Source organism: Plecotus auritus (genome assembly GCF_963455305.1).
Source record: "Plecotus auritus genome assembly, chromosome: X".
NCBI classification, from domain to species: domain Eukaryota; kingdom Metazoa; phylum Chordata; class Mammalia; order Chiroptera; family Vespertilionidae; genus Plecotus; species Plecotus auritus.
The window spans coordinates 51,615,460-51,636,009 of record NC_137784.1 but is presented as its reverse complement, the minus strand read 5'-3'; the positions used below and the strand labels follow the sequence as shown (position 1 = coordinate 51,636,009).

At 38.8% G+C, this 20,550-nt stretch overlaps 1 protein-coding gene across 5 annotated transcripts in view; it reads left to right on the top strand.

Annotated features, from left to right (window-relative positions):
* OPHN1 (oligophrenin 1) overlaps positions 1–20,550 on the top strand; it is a 691,171-nt gene that overhangs the window by 582,379 nt on the left and 88,242 nt on the right. For all 5 annotated transcript variants that reach the window (XM_080653524.1, XM_080653523.1, XM_080653526.1 and 2 more), the window contains exon 20: positions 6,092–6,242. In XM_080653524.1, the coding sequence (XP_080509650.1) occupies positions 6,092–6,242 (151 nt within the window). The remainder of the gene's footprint in view (positions 1–6,091; positions 6,243–20,550) is intronic.

Sequence of the window (20,550 nt, the reverse complement as noted above, 5' to 3'; positions counted from 1 at the left end):
GCCAGCACTCACCGCGCTAAAGACATGAAGACATTTCTTCACGAAAGAAAAATAGATCAGATAATGATTCCCGCAGGAATGACGGCCTATCTCCAGACTCTTGATATTGCAATAAACAAGCCATTCAAAGACAATTTGCACATGGAAATTAATGACTACATTGAAAATAGAATGGAGAGAAATCAGCATGGAAACTTTGTGTAACCTAAACTGCAGGAAGTTGTGACTTGGGTGAAGAATTCATGGGAGAAAATCACTGACGGTTGCATTGCAAATGCACTGCGAGCAGGCTACCTTGACAAGAAGTACTCATTTAAAGACAGTGCTGTTGCTAAACATGAGAGATTTGGTCCACTGATTCTGAAAGAAATGGAGTCACAAGAAATTCACCAGGAAATTCAGGAATTGGATTGTTATGATGATGTTCCAGAAGATGATGACATGATTGTCATTGAATAAATGAGTAAATTCTTGATACTGTAGGATTCACAGTTTGTCTGGTTTGTGTTGACAACTACCGTACTACCGTACCGTATACAGGTAATAAATTTCCTTTATTTTCATTTAACAATAAATGTGTACCGTATTCTTCTTCATGGAAAAATAAGACATCCCCTGAAAATAAGACCTAGCGTGTCTTTGGGGGCAAAAATTAATATAAGACACTGTCTTATTTTCTGGGAAACACAGTATATGCAAAGTGCAAAAAAAACACACCCTGCCAATCAAGGATATTTTACCTAGCAAATCATCTTTCAGAAATGGAGAGATAAAGACTTTAGCAAATGAAGAAAAGATGAGTAAGTTCATCAACAGTAGACCTGCCTTATGAGAAATACAGAAAGGTGGAATTGGTAAATCCTATCAATAATTATTTTAAATATAAATGGACTAAAGTCTTCAATCTAAAGGCATAGAGTGGCTGACTGAATTAAAAACAAGGTCTAACATAGTAGACTGGTCAGTATGATTACTTCATAAGCTATATGTGTTTAATCACTATATTCTACACCTGAAACTAATATGTCAAATGTAACTTGTCTAGGACCAAACCAGAGAGGGTCAGACCTGCATTGCCACCATGTGCCCACCATCCAGATATCATTGCTGACATGTACACATAAGGAACTGTTTGACATTGAAACGGTGACTCAGAACTGTTGGACATTGAAATTGGGACTCAAACATTTTTTGTTATTATATGTTTATTTCTAGTCTGCAGAGGCAAGATTTTTTAAAGGAAAGAAATGGGGAAAAAATAGATACAGAGGCAAAGAAGCATTGAACAGACTGTCAAACTACAGGGGGAAGGCAGGGGAGGTGGGGGGGGCGGGGCTGTAAGAGATCAACCGAAGGGCTTGTATGCATGCATTATAAGCATAACCAATGGATACAAGACACTGGGGGGGGGGGCAGGTAACGGCATGTACTGGGGGGAGGGGAGGCTAGGGGGAGGTCAATGGGGAAAAAAAAGGAGACATATGTACTACTATTTGTAATACTTCAACCAATAAAAAAAATAAAAATAAACAAGATCCAACAAGTTGCTGCATAAAAGAGACTCACTTCAACTTTAAGGAAACACATAGGATCAAAGTGAAAGTATGGAAAAAGTTATTCCATGTACATGAAAACCAAAAGAGAGAAGAGTAGCTATACTTACATCAGACAAAGTAAACTTTAAGCCAACAACTGTACAAAGGGACTAGGAAGATCATTATATAATGATAAAGTGGTCTATTCATCAAGAGGGTATCATAGTTAAATTATATGTTCACCCAACGTTGGAGCACGTAAATATAGAAAGAAAATCCTAACATATCTTTAGGGAGAAATTTACAACAACAAAATAATAGTAGAGGACTTTAGTACCCTACTTTAAATAATGCATAGATCATCCAGACAGAAAATCAATACACATTAGAAATATACCAAATGAACCTAGCAACTCTATAGAAAGCATGCCTCCCAACAGCAGTAGAGTACACATTCTTCTCAAGTGTACATGGAGCATCATCAAGGATAGATAATATGTTAGGTCACAAAAAGAGCCTTAATAAGTCTAAGAAGATTGAAATCATACCAAGCATCTTTTCTGTCCACAATGGTATGAAAACAGAAATTAATAACAGAAAGAAAACTGGAAAATCCACAAATAGGTGGTAATCAAACAACATACTTCTTGAAAATAAATGGGTCAAGGGAAGTAAATAATATTTAGAAACAAACAATGGAAAATGTATCAAAACCTATGGGATGTAGCAAAATAAGTTCTAAGAGGGGAATGTTATAGAGATAAACACCTACATTAAAGAAAAAGAAAGATGTAAAATAAAGAAACTAATTTTACACCTCAAGAAAAGAGAAAAAGGAGAACAAACTAAGCCAAAAGTTTGCAGAAGGAAGGAAATAACTAAAATCAGAGCAGAAATAAATGAACTAGAGACCAGATAAACAATAAAAAAGATCAATGAAACTAAGAGCTTTTTTTGAAAACATAAATAAAATATGACAAACATTTAGCTTGACTAAGAAATAGAGAAGCTCAAATATTTGAAAATGAAAAGGTGATACCACAGAAATATAAAGAATAATAAGAAACTCCTAGAAATAATTGTATGCCAACAAATTGGACAACCTGGAAAAGAAGGATAGCCTGGCTGGCGTGGCTCAGTGGTTGAGCACCAACCTATGAACTAGGAGGTCATGGTTCAATCCCCAGTCATGGCATACGCCCAGGTTGCTGGCTTAATCCCCAGTGTGAGGCCTACAGGAAGCAGCTGATAAATGATTCTCTCTCATCATTGATGTTTCTCTCTTTCCCTTTCCCTTCCTCTCTGAAATCAGTAAAAATATATATTTTTTAAAAAGGTTAAATTCCTGGAAACATACAACCTACAAATACTGAATCATGAAGTGACAGAAAATATAAACAGATTAATAATTAGCAAGGAGATTGAATCAATAATCAGAAATCTCCCAACAAAGAAAATCCCAGGACTAGATGGTTTTATTGATGAAATCTACCATATTAAAAGAAGAGTTAATTCTAGTCCTCCTCAAACTTAAAAATAATTTGAAAAGAAGGTGATGTTACTAAACTCATTTTATGATGCCAAAGTTACCTTGATACCAAAGTCAAATAAAGACTCTACAAAAAAGAAAACTACAGACATATATATCTGTTGAATATAGACACAAAATTTCTCAACAAAATACTAGCATATCAAATTCAACAGCATACTAAAAGGATAATACACCATGATTAAGTGGGATTTACCCCTGGGATGCAAGGGTGGTTCAATATACACAATCAGTAAATGTGACATTCCACATTAATAGAATTAAAAATAAAAATCATATGATAATCTTACTAGGTGCAAAAAAATGAATTTTACAAAATTCAACATCCTTTCATAATAAAAAAAATATTTAAAAAATTGAGTACTGAAAGAATGCACCTCAACAAAACACTCTATATATGACAAGACCACAGCTAGCATCATACTGAAATGTCAAAGGTGTACAGCTTTCTCACTAAGATCAGTAAAAATATAAGTGTGTTCTCTCTCAGTACTCCTATTCAACATAGTATTGGATTCCTAGCCAGAGCAATTAGGCAAGAAAAAGAAATAAAAATCATCAAATTTGAAAAGAGGTATAAGTTATTTCTGGTAATTTTTATTCGGTGCAACACATTGCTAATTTTGCCTTCTTGGATCTTGGCCATTTTTTTTTTTTTTTGTATTCCTATAAATAATATTCTTAAGCTATTTTCTGAGATACACTAAGTTACTTGAAAACACCTTGATGCTTTCTTTTAAAGTACTTCTTTTAAAAGTATTTCTTTTAGTGTTTGTTAGGCAGAAAAAGAATAGTGTTTCATCTAGGGTGTTTTTTTTTTTTGTGTGTGTGTGTGTGTTTTAACTAATGAGGCAAAACTTTTTTGTGTATTCTACCCAGTGTCCTATGAATTATTCTATTTTTCATTGTGGTTGGTGAGAACAGGAACTCTTCCAGGTACTCTGTGATCTTAAGTATTGTTCCCTGCAATTCTATCATGTGGTTCTTGCCTCACACATATATGTTGGTCAGCATTCGGTTAAAGTCTTAAAGAGGACCCCTACAGATTTCCAGAACTCTCTGTGCAGCAGTCTTCTCTCTTGTAGTCTGCCCTGAAAACTCTCACTTCTTTACCCTCCTCATACTTGCAACTCATTGTCATCAACTTAAGGAGACTGATGGGCTCCTTCTGAATTCCCCTCCATGCATTATGTTGTGCAGACTCCAGTCTATAAGGTGGACCAATCATAGGGCTCATCTTATTTGTTTTTCCTGTCTCTCATGTATCACTGTCCTTCATTGACAGATTTGAAATGACTTAAAAACCATTGTTCCATGTATTTTTCCAGTTTTTTTTAAAAATTGTTTCAGGTTGAAGATATTAATCTAGTCCCTTTTGCCCTATCATAGCTGGAAAATGGGAGTAGCTATAGTGGTCTTTTCAGAGAACAATTTGGCCATTTAATGTTAAGTGTGTTTGACTTGTGGCTCAGCAATTCTAGTCACTCTACTAATTGCTGGAGATATAGCAGTGAACATGATGATATACTTCCATATAGCTTACAATTGAGTGGGGAGACAGACAACAACATAAATAAATAACCACATATACTATGCTGTAAAGTGATAAGGAATGCTTAGAAGAAAAAAAACTTAAACAGGAGCCCTGGCCAGTTTGATTCAGTGGTTAGAGCATTGGACTGTGGACCAAAGGGTCATGGGTTCAGTTCCTTGTCAAGGGCATGTATCTCGGTTGCAGTTTGATTCCCAGCCTTGGTTTGTGTGCCTACAGAGGCAACCAGTCAATGTGCCTCTCATGTCAGTGTTTCTCTTTCTCTCTCCTCTCCCATCCCTTCTACTCTCTCTTAAAAAAAATCAGTGCAAAGGCCCTGGTGTATTTGATGAATAACAAGGAATAAGAATGCCTAAGCAAATGCTCACAAAATTTTAGGTATTTATAACATTGTTACTAAATAGTAGTGGAACCAGAAATATAACCCAAAACTGTATGGTCTCAAAGCTCATCTGATTGCTATTATGTCATAGTCTCTCTTCCCTAAGTCATGAGACATTGAGACATGTACTATCTTGTGAATATTCTTGCATTGTTCTCTATCATCCAGCTGTAACACAAGTTTGCCTTGTATTTCCAAACATATAAACCCTGTGACTACTAGTATGCAGCCTATGTTGACTCTTTTCTGATAAAATGTTGGGCTCTGACATTTCTCTTTACGCTAATCATTGGAGTTGATTGCATTATTGCACTGAATAAGGGTCACCTCCCTCCCTCTGCACATATGTGTGTCCTCCCAAAGTGTGTACTCTTTGGCCAAAATGTCATTCTCCACACACAAAAAAATGTGAGACACTATATAAAAATTTTAATCAAAGTCCCTCTCTCATTAATCCAACACTTTTTACATTTTCCAAGGCACTTTGTTTTTGCCCTATTTTTAATAAGTAATGCATAAATGGTATGAAATTTTAAAAGATCAAAATGATATAGGAGTGAAAATAAGTTTTCCTTCATCCTTTCCTCAGCCACTCATTAATACTGTCTTGAAGCAAATAATATAACCAGTTTCCTTGATATCCTTTCAGAAATATTGAGTACATGTGGGTATTTTTCATCATCTCCTCACCCCACCCCTACTCATGCAAACAGTTTTCACTTGATTATCACCGCACCCTATCTGTGTTACAGATGAGGAAGCTAAGTCTCTGACATGGGAGGTGACCTGACTAAGGTTTCCCAGGCAGTAAGTGGAAAATCCACTACTGATGTTGGAGTTTTTGTCTGTATTATTTCCTCCACACTGAGAAATGCCAGATCCTGTGCCTTGAACGTGGTAGGAGATTTCCAAAGACTTGCTGGTAGTTAGAGTGATTAAAACAATTCCCCCATTTCTTTCGTCATTTTAGAATTGCTATGGTAGGATACTGGCTGGCATCAACTAGTAGTTAGCATAGGGAGATAAAAACTTGATCTTTCTAATTGTTTCCTGGAAATATTCCTCTTTTACAGATCTATTCAGGCCCACCTGAGGAAAGTGCTGCACCCCCAGTGCCTCCACCTCGAGTGACAGCTAGAAGGCACAAACCAATCACGATTTCGAAGCGCTTACTGCGGGAAAGGACACTTGGCTATAATACCTCTTCCCTAGATGAAAGTGAAGGTCAGTACTAAAATTCACCTTTAGCTTCTTAACAGTAATTAGACACAAAGAAGGCAGAAGTGGAGGTGTGGCCATTTTTCTCCATGTAAATGTAGACTTTTCCTGTATCCTGGGCCACACAAACCATGGTTTTAAAAATGTATGCCCAGAGAGCAAAGTAGTCTTTTGGCAGTAAATAGGATAAGGATAAACCTATAAAGCCAGTTACCATGATCCCTTAGGAGGCCAGTGGAGAATCCAAGATGTTCTTAGATTTATACCTCAATACATAGAAATGGGTGAGCCATGTGCTTTCTGAATATTCTGAGATTTTAATTTCAAATCCAGCTAAAATGGAGGAATGATATCAGCAAGATGGCTGAAGAGTAGTTTCCAGAGCATGTCCCCTCAGGGTAACATCAATCTGTACAATTATCCATGCATCAAAATACCTTCATGAGAGCTATGGTAGCCAGCTGAGAGATTATAGCACCTCAGTAGGACACAAAATAAAAAAAAGTACATGGCATATGGCAGGAAGAACATTTTTATATTACCCACGTCACTCTTCCCCCAAGTTCACACAGTGAAGTTTGAGAAAATTACCCTGTACCTGAGGGGAGGAGAGTGAAGTGAACATGCAACTTCATTTTGGACCCTAGCATCAGGCCTACCCCAGTGAACCCCAGTACCAACCCATTCCCTTCTGGCCTCCACAGACACAGGCTCCAGGCTAGCCTCAGAACCAGGACAGCTTGTGGCACCAAGCTTCAGGCAAGCCATTGTTCCCCTAGTCTCCATGATGTAACCACAGACCCAGTATCCAGGATATACCCCTGTGGACCCAGCCTCTAGGTCTGCCCCAATGATGCACCAGCCCTATGACCCCAGACTGCAAGCTTGCCCCAGCAGATTCAGGCATCAGGCTTGTCCACCAAATGACCTAGGCTTTGGATCAGCCTTCCTAAGAACTCCAGCAGCAAGTCCACCTGTGGATCTCATCAAATGGCCCACCCAGAATCTCTTATGTGCTGACTGATAAAGGTTTTCTTTTCCAAAGCCACTCTCTAAAGACTGGAAGATTTTCCTACTTCTTCAAAGAGACAACAACACAAGGCCTCATGGATTAGCAATAATTGCATAGATATTACACCCTCAAATGAACAACATAAAACACCAGAAACTGACCCTATTGAAACAGAGATCTTTGAACTGTCTGACAAGGAATACCCATGAGAAGTCCAAGAAAGTGATAGAAACCATAAAAAACAACCAAACTAAAATTCTGGAACTGAAGAACACAATGACTACATAGAAAAATTCAATAAAGAGCTTCAACTCAACCTTGACCAAGCAGAAGAAAGACTTAGTGAACATAAAGATAGGTCATATGAAATTATCCAGTCAGAGGAACAAAGAGAAAAAAAAGATTGATTAAAAGTAAAGGAAACCTAAGAGACTTATGGGACATTGTCTACAAAGTAATATATACATTATGAGAGTCCCAGAAGGAGCAGAGGATGATAAAGGGTGAGGAGGGGAGGGGACTTATTTCAGGAAATAATGAAAGAAAACTTACTAAATCTGGAGAGGGAAATGAGCATCCAGATCCTTGAAGTGCCAAGAAACCCAAATAGATTAAACATAAAGAGATTTTCACTAAGACATATTATATTAAATTCTCAAAATACCAGGACAAAGAGAGAATTTTGAATGCAGTACAAGAAAAGTGAATCATCACATACAAAGAAACTGTAGCACTATGAACAGATTTCTCAGCAGAAACCCTGTATGTCCTAAGAGAGTGGATAAGTACTGAAAGGGGGTAAAACCTGCCAACCACAAATACTATACCTTACAAAGCAGTCTTTCTGAATGAAAGAGTGATAAAACTTTTCCAGACAAATACTGAAGGATTTCATTACCAATAGACCTGGTTTCCAAGAAATTCTGAAAGACTTTATTCAAGTTAAAATAAATGGACACTAACTAACAACATGGAAACACATAAAAGTATTTAAAATTCACTGCTAAAGACAAGTGTATAGTCAAATTGAGAATGTTCTAATACTATGAAGGTGTGTAAATCACTTTTGACCAGTATAAAAGTTAAAACACAAAATTATTAAAAATGACTATAGCTGTAATATTTTGTTAATAGATACACATTCTAAAAATATATAAATTATGATATTAATAACAAAATGTAGGGGAAGGAGAAGTTAAAAGTGTAATCTGTATGTGGTCTGTTACTTTGCTAGCAACTTAAAACAGGCTGCTATATCAATGGAACAGATGTTTTATGTAAACTTTATGATACAAATACAATACCTGTAGCAGATATACAAAATATATACAGAAAGGAATCAAAGTATACCACTACAAAAAATGAAATCATCAAGGAAGACAGCCAAAAGTGGAAGAAAAAATGTAAGAGTCAGAAACAATTAAGAAAATGGCAGGAGCAACATGACAGAGGACAGGACTGGAGTGAGGGTTAGTGTGTGAGTAGGTGTGCAGTAGAGTGTTTGTGAGTGTGAGTGTGGGAGGGCATCTTTCAGAAGGAGCTGGGTGGGGGAGGGGGAGTGGAGGTGGTAGGGGTTGGTTGCTCCAGCAGAAGAGCTGCTGTGTACTGCACAGCCAGGTATTTCTCTACACTTGAAAGTGGAGAGCATGCCATTTTGAAGGAACTACAGGGTCCTCTGTGGGAGTAGGCTGAAGGGAGTGGTCCTACTCCAGTACCCCTAAGCCAAGGATGGATGCAAACGCCCCCACTGCTGGGACCTGAAACCCCTGGACACACAGACTAGACATAGCTGCTTGGTATGCCTTGACTGTGGGCCTTGGAGTACCGGCCAGATGCTTTGACAAGCAGTGTCTGGGGCCTGCCCTGACATATTGGTAAGCAGAGCTCTGACCCTACATGAACTGAGCTCCTGGCCGACCCCCTCTATGAATGGAGCATCTGGCCTGCCCTGGCATATTGGCAAGTTGGATGTTTTGTCCACCCTGCTTCCTCCATCAGCGGAGCAGTGCCTGGCTCACCCTGCCCCCTACACCACCTGAGCAACCCCTGCCAGCCCCCTGCACCAGTTGAGCAGCACCAAGTTGGGCTGCCTCTTCCACCAGTGGAGTGCACAGCACACCTCACCACCTTGACACCTGGACCCAGGGGTCTGCTGCCCCCACACACCATGACAGACCAGGTGCTCCTGGCCAACTGGTCCCACCGCATTCATGTGGTGTGACCAGCCCTGCCACCATGGCCCAATGCGCCCAGATGCATAAACCTGCCACTGCAACCCACTCTGACCTGGTATACCTAGAAAAATGGCCCTGCTGCTTGAAACCAGTTAGTAGACATGGCCTGATGCACCCAAATGCACAGAACTGCCACAGCGACCTGCATAATAGGGCTGCCAGAAGGAAAAGAATTTGAGCAAGGAATAGAGAACCTGTTTGAAGAAATAATGACAGAAAACTTCCCTGACCTTGTGAAGAAAAAAGTCACACAAGTCTAGGAAACACAGACAGACCCAATTAAAATGAACCCCCAAAAATTGACACCAAGACAAATAATAATTAAAATGACAAATGTTAAAGACAAAGAAAGGAACTTAAAAGCTGCAAGAGAGAGACATGTTACCTACAACGGAGCTCCCATTAGACAAGCAAATGATTTCTCAACAGAAAAACATCAGGCCAAAATGGAGTAGCATGAAGTATACAGAGTAATGAAAAGCTAGGGACTGAATCCAAGACTACTCTATCCAGCAAAACTATCAATCAAAATTGAAGGTGAAAATAGGAGCTTCACAGTCAAAAAAGGCTAAAGGAGTTTATTACCACCAAACCTGCATGTAGGAAATGCTAAAGGAGTTTTTCAAGAAGAAGTAATAGAGAAAGAAGGAGTAAAACGGATATAAGGAATAAAAAGGGTAATGCAAATGGCTTAAATGATCCAATCAAAAGACAAAGGGGTAGCTGAATGGATAAGAAAACATTACCCATACATATGTTGTCTATAAGAGACTAACCTCAGAACAAAAGATTCACACAGGATGAAAGTGAAGGGATGTGAAAATATTTTTCCATGCAAATGGAAATAAAAAAAAGCTGTGGTACCAATATTTATATCTGACAAAATAGACTTCAAAATGAAGGCCATAACAAGAGACAATGAAGCCGATTTCATAATCCTAAAGGGATTGGTACAACAAGAGGATATAACTGGTAAACATATATGCACTCAATATAGGAGCACCTAAATATATATGAAAAAACTTCTGGAGGATTTTAAGTGAGAGATATACAGCAATACAATCATAGTATGGAACTTTAATAATCCACTGACATCACTGGATAGATCTTCTAGATCAGTGGTCGGCAAACTGCGGCTCATGAGCCACGGTTTGCTGCTCTGTTGACTAATGAGTTTGCCGACCACTGTTCTAGACAAAAAAAAAACACACCAGAAAAGAAAAGCAACTCTAAACAACACACTGGATCAAATGGATTTAATAGACATTTACAGAACATTTCACTTCAAAGCTGTAGAATATATATTCTTTTCAAGTGCACAGGGGACATTCTCAAAGGTAGTCCACATGTCAGGACACAAATTAAGTCTCTACAAGTTCAAGAGGACTGAAATCATATCAAGCATCTTTTTGGGTCACAGTGACATGAAAATAGACATCAACTGCAATAAAATACCCCAAAACATTCAAATGCATGGAGGCTAAAAAGCATGCTATTAAACATTGAATGGGTTACTAATGAAATCAAGAAAGAAACAAAAAAATCTATGTGACACAGCAAAAACAGTCCTGAGAGGGACATTCATAGCAATACAGGCCTACCTCAAGAAACAAGAAAAATATCTAATAAACAATTTAACCTTGCGAATTAGAAAGAGAACAACAAGAAAAACCCAGATTATGTAGAAGTAAGGAAAAAATAATGATCAGAGCAGAAATAAATGACATAGAGACTAAAAGCACAATACAAAATATAAATGATGCTAAGAGCTGGTTCTTTGAAAAGACACAGTAAACAAGATTGATGGATCTTTAGACAGACTCATCAAGAAAAAATATAAATAAAATCAGAAATGAAAGAGGTGGGGGGAAAAACCAAGATGGTGGCATAGGTAAGCACCTAAACTGCTGCCCCGCACAGAAATTTCAAAACTACAACTAAAAGACAGAACAGACACCATCCAGAACCACAGGAAAGCTGGCTGAGTGGAAATTCTACAACTAGAAGGAAAGAGGAAAGCTCACAAAGAAGGAGCGGCAAAGGGCTGAGGTACAGAGACACGTGCGCGCAGATGGGAAGGGTGGCGGAGTACCTGGCTGGCTTTCTCTGGCTGGAGGGGGAAGGAAGTCCCCGACTGCACTGAACCCAAGTTCCGACTGCACTGAACCCAAGTTCCGACTGCACTGAACCCCAGTTCCGGGCGAAACCCTGTGGACCCAGGCTCATACAGGGGGAGTTTGGACTGTCAGGTAGAGTCGGAAACTCGGAGACTCGGGGGAGCCATGGCGGCAGGGGTCTGGAGGCACGAGTGCACACAAAGACTGACTGCAGAGGTTACTACAGGCTATCCCTAGCGGAAGGGAGTCGGAAGCTCCTGACTGCACTGAACCCCAGTTCCGACTGCACTGAACCGCAGTTCCGGGCGAGCCCCTGCAGACCCACGCTCTTACGGGGGAAATCTGGACTGTCAGGTGGAAACTCGGGAACTGCGGAAGGCAGAGGTCTGGAGACTCGCATGCAAGGGCAGGGCTGATGGGAAGCCAAGACTGTCTGCTCCGCCCTGAGACTCCACCCTTTCCAAGCTGAGCACAGAGGCTTTTGCAATCTGGCAGCTAATTCTTTAAGGCTGTCTCCAGCACCGAAAATCTCCCAGAATAGACACAGCTGATCCTCACAGCCAACTGGCCTGCAGGTCAATTCCTCCCAGTGATACCAACAACAATCAAGACTTAACTACAACAAGGCTATACACACAGTCCACAAAGGGGTGCACCAAGATTGTCCACCTCAGGTTAACTGGGGAGGCCGACCCACTAGGCCATATAGGAAACCTAGCACACAAAGCTACCCTACCAACTCAGGGAAGCAGTGAAAAATGGGTAGATGAAGAAACAGATCACAAACAAAAGAAATGGAGGAAAACAAACAACTGGATATAGAATTCAAAATCACGGTTATAAGGTTTTTCAAGAATATTATAGAAAAGGCCGATAAACCTAATGAGACCCTCGAAGTTATGAAAAAGGACCAACTAGAAATTAAACATACACTGACTGAAATAAAAAATATTATACAGAAACCCAAAAGCAGACTAGAGGAACGTGAGAATCAAGTCAAAGATTTGAAATACAAAGAAGCAAAAAACACTCAACTGGAAAAGCAAAAAGAAAAAAGAATCCAAAAAGTTGAAGATAGTGTAAGAAGCCTCTGGGATAACTTCAAGCGTACCAACATCAGAATTATGGGAGTGCCAGAAGAAGAGAGAGAGCAAGATACTGAAAACCTATTGGAAGAAATAATGACAGAAAACTTCCCCAACCTGGTGAAAGAAATAGACTTACAAGTCCAGAAAGCACACAGAACTCCAAACAAAAGGAATCCAAAGAGGACCACACCAAGACACATCATAATTAAAATGCCAAGAGCAAAAGACAAAGAGAGAATATTAAAAGCAGCAAGACAAAAACAGTTAGTTACCTACAAGGGAGCACTTATACAATTGTCAGCTGATTTCTCAACAGAAACTATGCAGGCCAGACAGGAGTGGCAAGAAATATTCAAAGTGATGAATAGCAAGAACCTACAACCAAGACTACTCTACCTAGCAAAGCTATTATTCAGAATGGAAGGTCAGATAAAGAGCTTCACAGATAAGAAAAAGCTAAAGGAGTTCATCACCACCAAACCAGTATTATATGAAATGCTGAAAGGTATTCTTTAAGAAGAGGAAGAAGAAAAAAGTAAAGATAAAAATTATGAACAACAAATACATATCTATCAACAAGTGAACCTAAAAATCAAGTGAATTAAAAATCTGATGAACAGAATAAACTGGTGAATATAATAGAATCAGGGGCATAGAAAGGGAGTGGACTGATAATTCTCAGGGGGAAAGGGGTATGGGGGGTGCAAGAAGAGACTGGACAAAAACCGTACACCTAGGGATGAGGACAGTATGGGGGAGGTAAGGGCAAAGGGTGGGGTGGGAACCGGGTGGAGGGGAGCTAAGGGGGGAAAAAGGAGAAAAAATTGTAATAATCTGAACAATAAAGATTTATTAAATTTAAAAAAAAGAAGGAAAAAAATAAAATAAAATGAAGAAAAAGAATAAAAAAAGAAATGAAAGAGGTGAAGTAACAACTTACCCCACAGAAATAAAAAGGATCATAAAAAATACTATGAACAACAATATTCCAACAAGCTGGATAACCTGGACGAAATGGAAAGATTCCTAGAAAAATACAACTTTCCACACTTGAATCAAGAAGAATCAGAAAATCTAAATAGGTCAATAATAACTGATGAAATTGAAGCAGTAAACAAAAGAAATCCCAGCAAACAAAAGCCAAGGCCAGGACAGCTCCACAGGGGAGTATTATCAAATATTCAAAGATGAGGAAATGAAAAAAACTGGGGTAGCAATACTGATATCTGCCAAAATAGACCTCAAAATGAAGGCCATAACAAGAGATAAAGAAGGCCATTTCATAATACTAAAGGGATCGATAGAAAAAGAGGATTTAACTCAGGTAAACATATATGCACCCAATACAAGAGCATCCAAATACATAAAAAAAACTTCTGGAAGATATCAAGGGAGAGAGCAACAGCAGTACAATCATAGTAGGGGACTTTAATGCCCCACTGACATCACTAGATAAATCTTCTAGACAAAATATCAACAAAGAAACAACAATCCTAAACAACTCACTAGATCAGATGGAACTAATTGACATCTTCAGAAAATTTCACCCAAAGCTACGGAATATACATTCTTCTCAAGTGCACATGGGACATTTTCAAAGATAGACCATATATTAGGACACAGGATAAGTCCATTCGAATTCAAGAAGATTGAAATCATATAATGCATCTTTTCAGATCACAATGGCATGAAAAAAGAAATCAACTGCAATAAAAACAATAAAAAAATTAAACACTTGGAGTTGAAAGAGCATGCTATTAAACAATGAGTGGGTTACCAAAGATATCAAACAAGAAATAAAAAACATATTGGAAACAAATGACAATGAAAACACAGCAATATAAAGTCTCTGGGACACAGTGAAAGTTGTCCTCAGAGGGAAGTTTATAGCACTACAGGCCTACCTCACAAAACAAGAAAGACTGGTAATAAATTATTTAACACTACAACTCAAAGAATTAGAAAGACAGCAACAAGAAAAGTCCAGAGTACATAGAAGGAAGGAAATAATAAGGATCAGAGTGGAAATAAATGATATAGAGACCAAAAAAAAAAAAAAATTACAAAAGATCAATAAAACCAAGAAATGGTTCTTTGAAAGGATAAATAAGATCGATGAACCTCTATCCAGGCTCACCAAGAAGCAAAGAGAGAGGACCCACATAAACAAAATCAGAAATGAAGAAATGAAAGAAATGAACTGACCCCACAGAAATACAAAGGATTGTAGAAAAAAAATACTATGAGCAACTCAGTTCCAACAAACTGGACAACCTAGATGAAATGGACATATTCCTAGAAAAATATAATCTTCCAAAACTCAGTCAGGAAGAATCAGAAAATCTGAATAGGCTGATAACTACTGAGGAAATTGAATCAGTGATTTTAAAAATTCCAGAAAATAAAAGCCCTGGTCTAGATGGATTCTTATGGGAGTTTTACCAAATATTCAAAGAACAATACCCTCCTCAGACTATTCCAAAAAATTCAAGAGAAAATAACACTTCCAAGCTCCTTCTATGAAGCCAGCATTACCCTAATCCCCAAAGCAGATAAAGATGCTACAAAGAAAATTACAGGCCAATATTCCTGGTGGGCATTGATGTTAAAATCCTCAACAAATTTCTAGCAAATCACATACAACTCCACATTAAAAAGATCATACAACATGACCAAGTGGGATTAATTCTGGGGATGAAAGGCTAGTACAATATCCCCAAATCAGTAAACATGGTATATCACATAAACAAATTGAAAGGCAATAATCACATGATCATATCAATTGATGCAGAAAAAGCATTTGCTAAAATCCAGCACCATTTTTTGAAAAAACAACAACAACAACTCTCGTTAAAGTGGGAATAGAGGGATCATACCTCAACATAATAAAAGCCTTATATAACAAACCTATAGCCAACATCATACACATTGGACAAAAACTAAAACCATTTCCACTAACAACAGGAACAAGATGTCAACTTTCACCACTCCTGTTTGACTTAGTACTGGAAGTGCTAGACAAAGTGATCAGACAAGGCGGAAAAATGAAACGCATCCAAATTGGAAAAGAAGAAAACTGTCATTATTCACAGATGACATGATATTGTACATAGAAAACCCTAAAGACTACATAAAAAACTACTAATTTAATAAATGAATTTTGCAATGTAGCAGGACCCAAAATAAACACCCAGAAATCTATAGCATTTTTATACACCAATAAGTAACTCACAGAAAGAGAAACTAAAAAAAAAATCACATTTACCATTGCAACAAAAGGATTAAGATGCCTAGGAATAAACTTAACTAAGAAGTTAAAAGACCAGTACTCAGAAAACTACAGGATATTGAAAAAAGAGATAGAGGAAGATATAAAGTGAAAGAATAAACTGTGTTCATGGATTGGTAGAATCAACATCATTAAAATGTTCATACTACCCAAAGCAATCTATAGATTCAATGCAATCCCCATTAAAACACCAATGGCATATTTACAGACCTAGCACAAACTCTCCAAGAATTAATATGGAATAAAAAAATATAGCCACAGGAATCCTGAGAAAAAAAGAACAAAATTGGAGGGATCACAATACCAGACATCAAGTGATATCACAAAGCGACTGTTCTAAAAACAGCCTGATTCTGTCACAAGAACAGATATATAGACCAATGGAACACAAGAGAACCCACAAATTGACCCAAACCATGATGCTCAATTAATATTTGACAAAGGAGGCAAGAGCATACAATGGAGTCAACACAGTCTCTTCAATAAATGGTGCTTGGAAAATTGGACAGATACATGCAAAAAAAAAACAAACAAAAAAACAAAAAACAAAACAAAACGAATCTTGACCACCAACTTATACCATATACAAAAATAAACTCAAAATGAATAAAAGACTTAAACATAAGATGGGAAACCATAAAAAATCTTAGTAGAATCCATAGGCAGCAAAACATCAGATATATCTTGTAGCAATATGTTTACCGACAGATCTCCTTGGACAATGGAAACTAAGGAGAAAATAAACAAATGGGACTACATCAAAATAAAAAGCTTCTGCACAGCAAAATCAACCATCAACAAAATAACAAGAGAGCCCACTTCATGGAAGAACATATTTGCCAATGTTACATCTAATAAGGGTTTAATCTCCAAAATTTATAGGGACCTCATACAACTTAACAAAAGGAAGATAAATAATGCAATCCCACTTCTAGGAATACATCCCAAGAAACTAGAAACACCAATCATAAAGCATATATGCACCCCTCTTTTCATAGCAGCACAATTCACCATAGCTAAGATTTGGAAACAGCCTAAGTGCTCATCAGCAGATGAGTGGATTAAAAAACAGTGGTACAATCTACACAATGGAATACTATGCTGCCATAAAAAAGAAGGAATTACTACCATTTGTAGACACCTGGATGGAATTAGAGAACATTATGCTAAGTGAAATAAGCCAGTCAATGAAAGAAAAATACCACATGATCTCACTCATTTAGGGATAATGAAAAACATTATAAACTGATGAACCAAAAGATAGTTACAGAGGCAGTAAAGCATCAAACAGAGTGTCTAATTACAGCGGTAAGGTTAGGGAGAGGTGGGGGAAATAAGAGATCAACTGAAGGACTTGTATGCATGTATATAAGAGTAACCAACGGATGCAAAACATTGGGGGGTGAGGGCAGGTATGGGAGTGGGGTGGGGGGGGCAATGGTAAGATATGTACACATATAATACCTTAATAAAAATTTGAAAAAAAAAAACAAAAACAAAACAGTGGTACATCTACACAATGGAATACTACACTGCTTTAAAAAGGAAGAACTCTTATCATTTGCAACAGCATGGATGGACCTGGAGAGCATTATTCTAAGTGAAATAAGCCAGTCAGAGAAAGATAAATATCACATGATCTCACTCATTTGTGGAATATAATGAACTACATAAATTGATGAACAAAACTAGATCCAGAGATAGAGAATCAATGAACAGACCATCAAACCTCAGAGGGAAGGCAGGGGAGGGTGGGAAGTAGGGGTGGTGAGGTAAGAGATCAACCAGTGAAGTTGTATGCATATAATCATAACCAATGGACACAGACAATGGAAGGTGTAGGCTGGGACTTGGGGGGGCAGGGGCAGGCTGGAAGACCACAATGTGGGGAGAAGGGGACATTTGTAATAACTTTCAACAATAAAGAACTTAAAAAAAGAACAGGCATATAGGTCGATGGAACAGTACAGAGACCCCAGAAATCAACTCAATCTACTATACGTAATTAATATTTGATAAAGGAAGCACATGCATACAATGGAGTATAGACAGTCTCTTCAATTAATACTGTTGGAAAAATTGGACAGGTACATGCAAAAAAATGAAACTATACCACCAACTTATACCAAAATGAAAAGATTTTTATGTAAATCACAAAACCATAAAAATCCTTGAAGAAAACTTAGGCAGCAAAATATCAGATATCTCACATAGCAAATTTTTTTTCTGACACAATGCTAGGGCAAGAGAAAGAAAAGAAAAAAATAAACAAATGGGATTATCAAAATAAAAAGCTTCTGCACAGCAAAAGAAATTATCAACAAAATGAAAAGAGAACTCACCTAATGAGAGAACATATTTGTCAAAAATACACCTGAGAAGGGGTTAATTTCCAAAATATATAAAGTACTCATATAACTCAACAAAAGACAAACAGTCCAAAAAACAAACAAACAAAAAAATGGGCAGAGGACCTAAATAGACACTTCTCCAAAGAGGATATAAAAATGTCCAAGAGACACATGAAAAAATTTTCAAGATCACTAATCATCAGAGATGCAAATTAAAATGATAATGAAATACCACCTCACACCTGCCAGAATGGCTACAATCAATAAATCAACAACCAACAAGTGCTGGCAAAGATGTGCAGATAAAGGAACCTTAGTACACTGCTGGTGAGAATGCAGACTGGTATAGTCACCATGGAAAACTGTGAAGTCTCCTAAAAAATTAAAAATGGAACTGACATTTGACCTGGTGATCCCACTTCTAGGAATATATTCTAAGAATCCTGAAACACCAATCAGAAAGAATATATGTACCCCTATGTTCATAGCAGCATTGTTTACAATAGCTAAGATTTGGTAGCAGCCAAAGTGCCCATCAGTAGAGGAGTGGATTAAAAAGCTGTGGTACATCTACACAATGAAATACTATGCAGCTGTTAGAAAGAAGGATCTATTACCCTTTGAGACTGTATGGAGGGACCTGGAGAGTATTATGTCAAGGGATATAAGCCAGTCAGAGAAAGACAAGTATCACATTATATCGCCTATATGTGGAATCTACTGAACAAAATAAACTGAGAAAATAGATCCAGAGACATGGAAGCATGCAACAGACTGAGGATTCTCGGAGGAAAAGTAGTGATGGGGGTTGGAGGGAGGGAAGAGATCAACCAAAGAACTTATATCAATATATTCATAACCCATGAACACAGACAATAGTGGGGTGAAGGCCTGGGCATGGCACGATAGTGGGGAAGGGGTGTCAATGAGGAAAAAAAAAGATATCTGTAATACTTTTAACAATACAGATCAATTTTTTAAAAAATGGGCAGAGGACGTGAATAGACATCTTTCCAAATAAGGCATACCATTGACAACAGCTATATGAAACATGCTCAACATCATGCATCATCAGAGAAATGCAAATCAAAACCACAATGAGATAACATGTCAGACATGCTAAATGGCTATTAAAAATACAAGAGATAATGTTGACTAGGATGTGAAGAAAAGAGAAATCTGGAACATTGTTGATGGGAATGTGGATTGGTGCAGTCACTATAAAAAACAGAATGGAGTTTTCTATAGAAATTAAAAATAGAAGTGCCATATGATCCAGTGATCCCACTTTTGGGTATATATCTCAAGTAAATGAAATCTGGATCTGGAAGAGTTTTCTCCATTCCCATGTTCACTGCAGTATTACTCATAATAACCAAGATATGAAAACAACTTATGTGTCTGTATATGGATGAATGGATAAAGATGTGATACACACACACACACACACACACACACACACACACACACACACACACTAGTGGCCCAGTTCACAAAATTTGTGCACGGGGGTGGGGGGGTATCCCTCAGCCCAGCCTGCACCCTCTCCAATCTGGGACCCCTCAGGGGATGTCCGACTGTCGGTTTAGGCCCGATCCCTGTGGTTCCTAACCGCTCACCTGCCTGCCTTCTTGATCGCACCTAACCACTCTGCAAGCTGGCCTGCTCGCCCCCAACTGCCGCCCCCCCACCAGCCTTCTTGCCCCCAACTGCCCACCCACCATCCTGCTTGCCCCCAACTGCTGCCCTGATGGCCTGATCACCCCCAACTGCCCCCCACTGCTGGCCTGCTTGCCCCAACAGCCCCCACCAGCCTGCTCTCTCCCAACTGCCCCCACCCTGCCGGCCTACTCACAATCCAGGACTGCTGGCTCCCAACTGCTCAACTGCCTGCCTTCCTGATTGCCCCTAACCGCTTCAGCCTGCCAGCCTGATCACCCCCTAACCACTCCCCTGCCAGCCTGATTGATGCCTAACTGCTCCCCTGCCAGCCTGTTTGCCCCTAACTGCCCTCTCCTGCAGGCCCGGTCACCCCTAACGGCCCTCCCCTGCAGGCCTGGGTCCCCCCCAACTTCCCTCCTCTGCTGGCTTGGTCACCCCTAACTGCCCTCCCCTGCAGGCTTGATCACCCCCAACTGCCCTCCCTTGCAGGCCTGGTCCCTCCCAACTGCCCTCCCCTGCTGGCCTGATCGCCCACAACTGCCCTCCCTTGCAGGCCTGGTC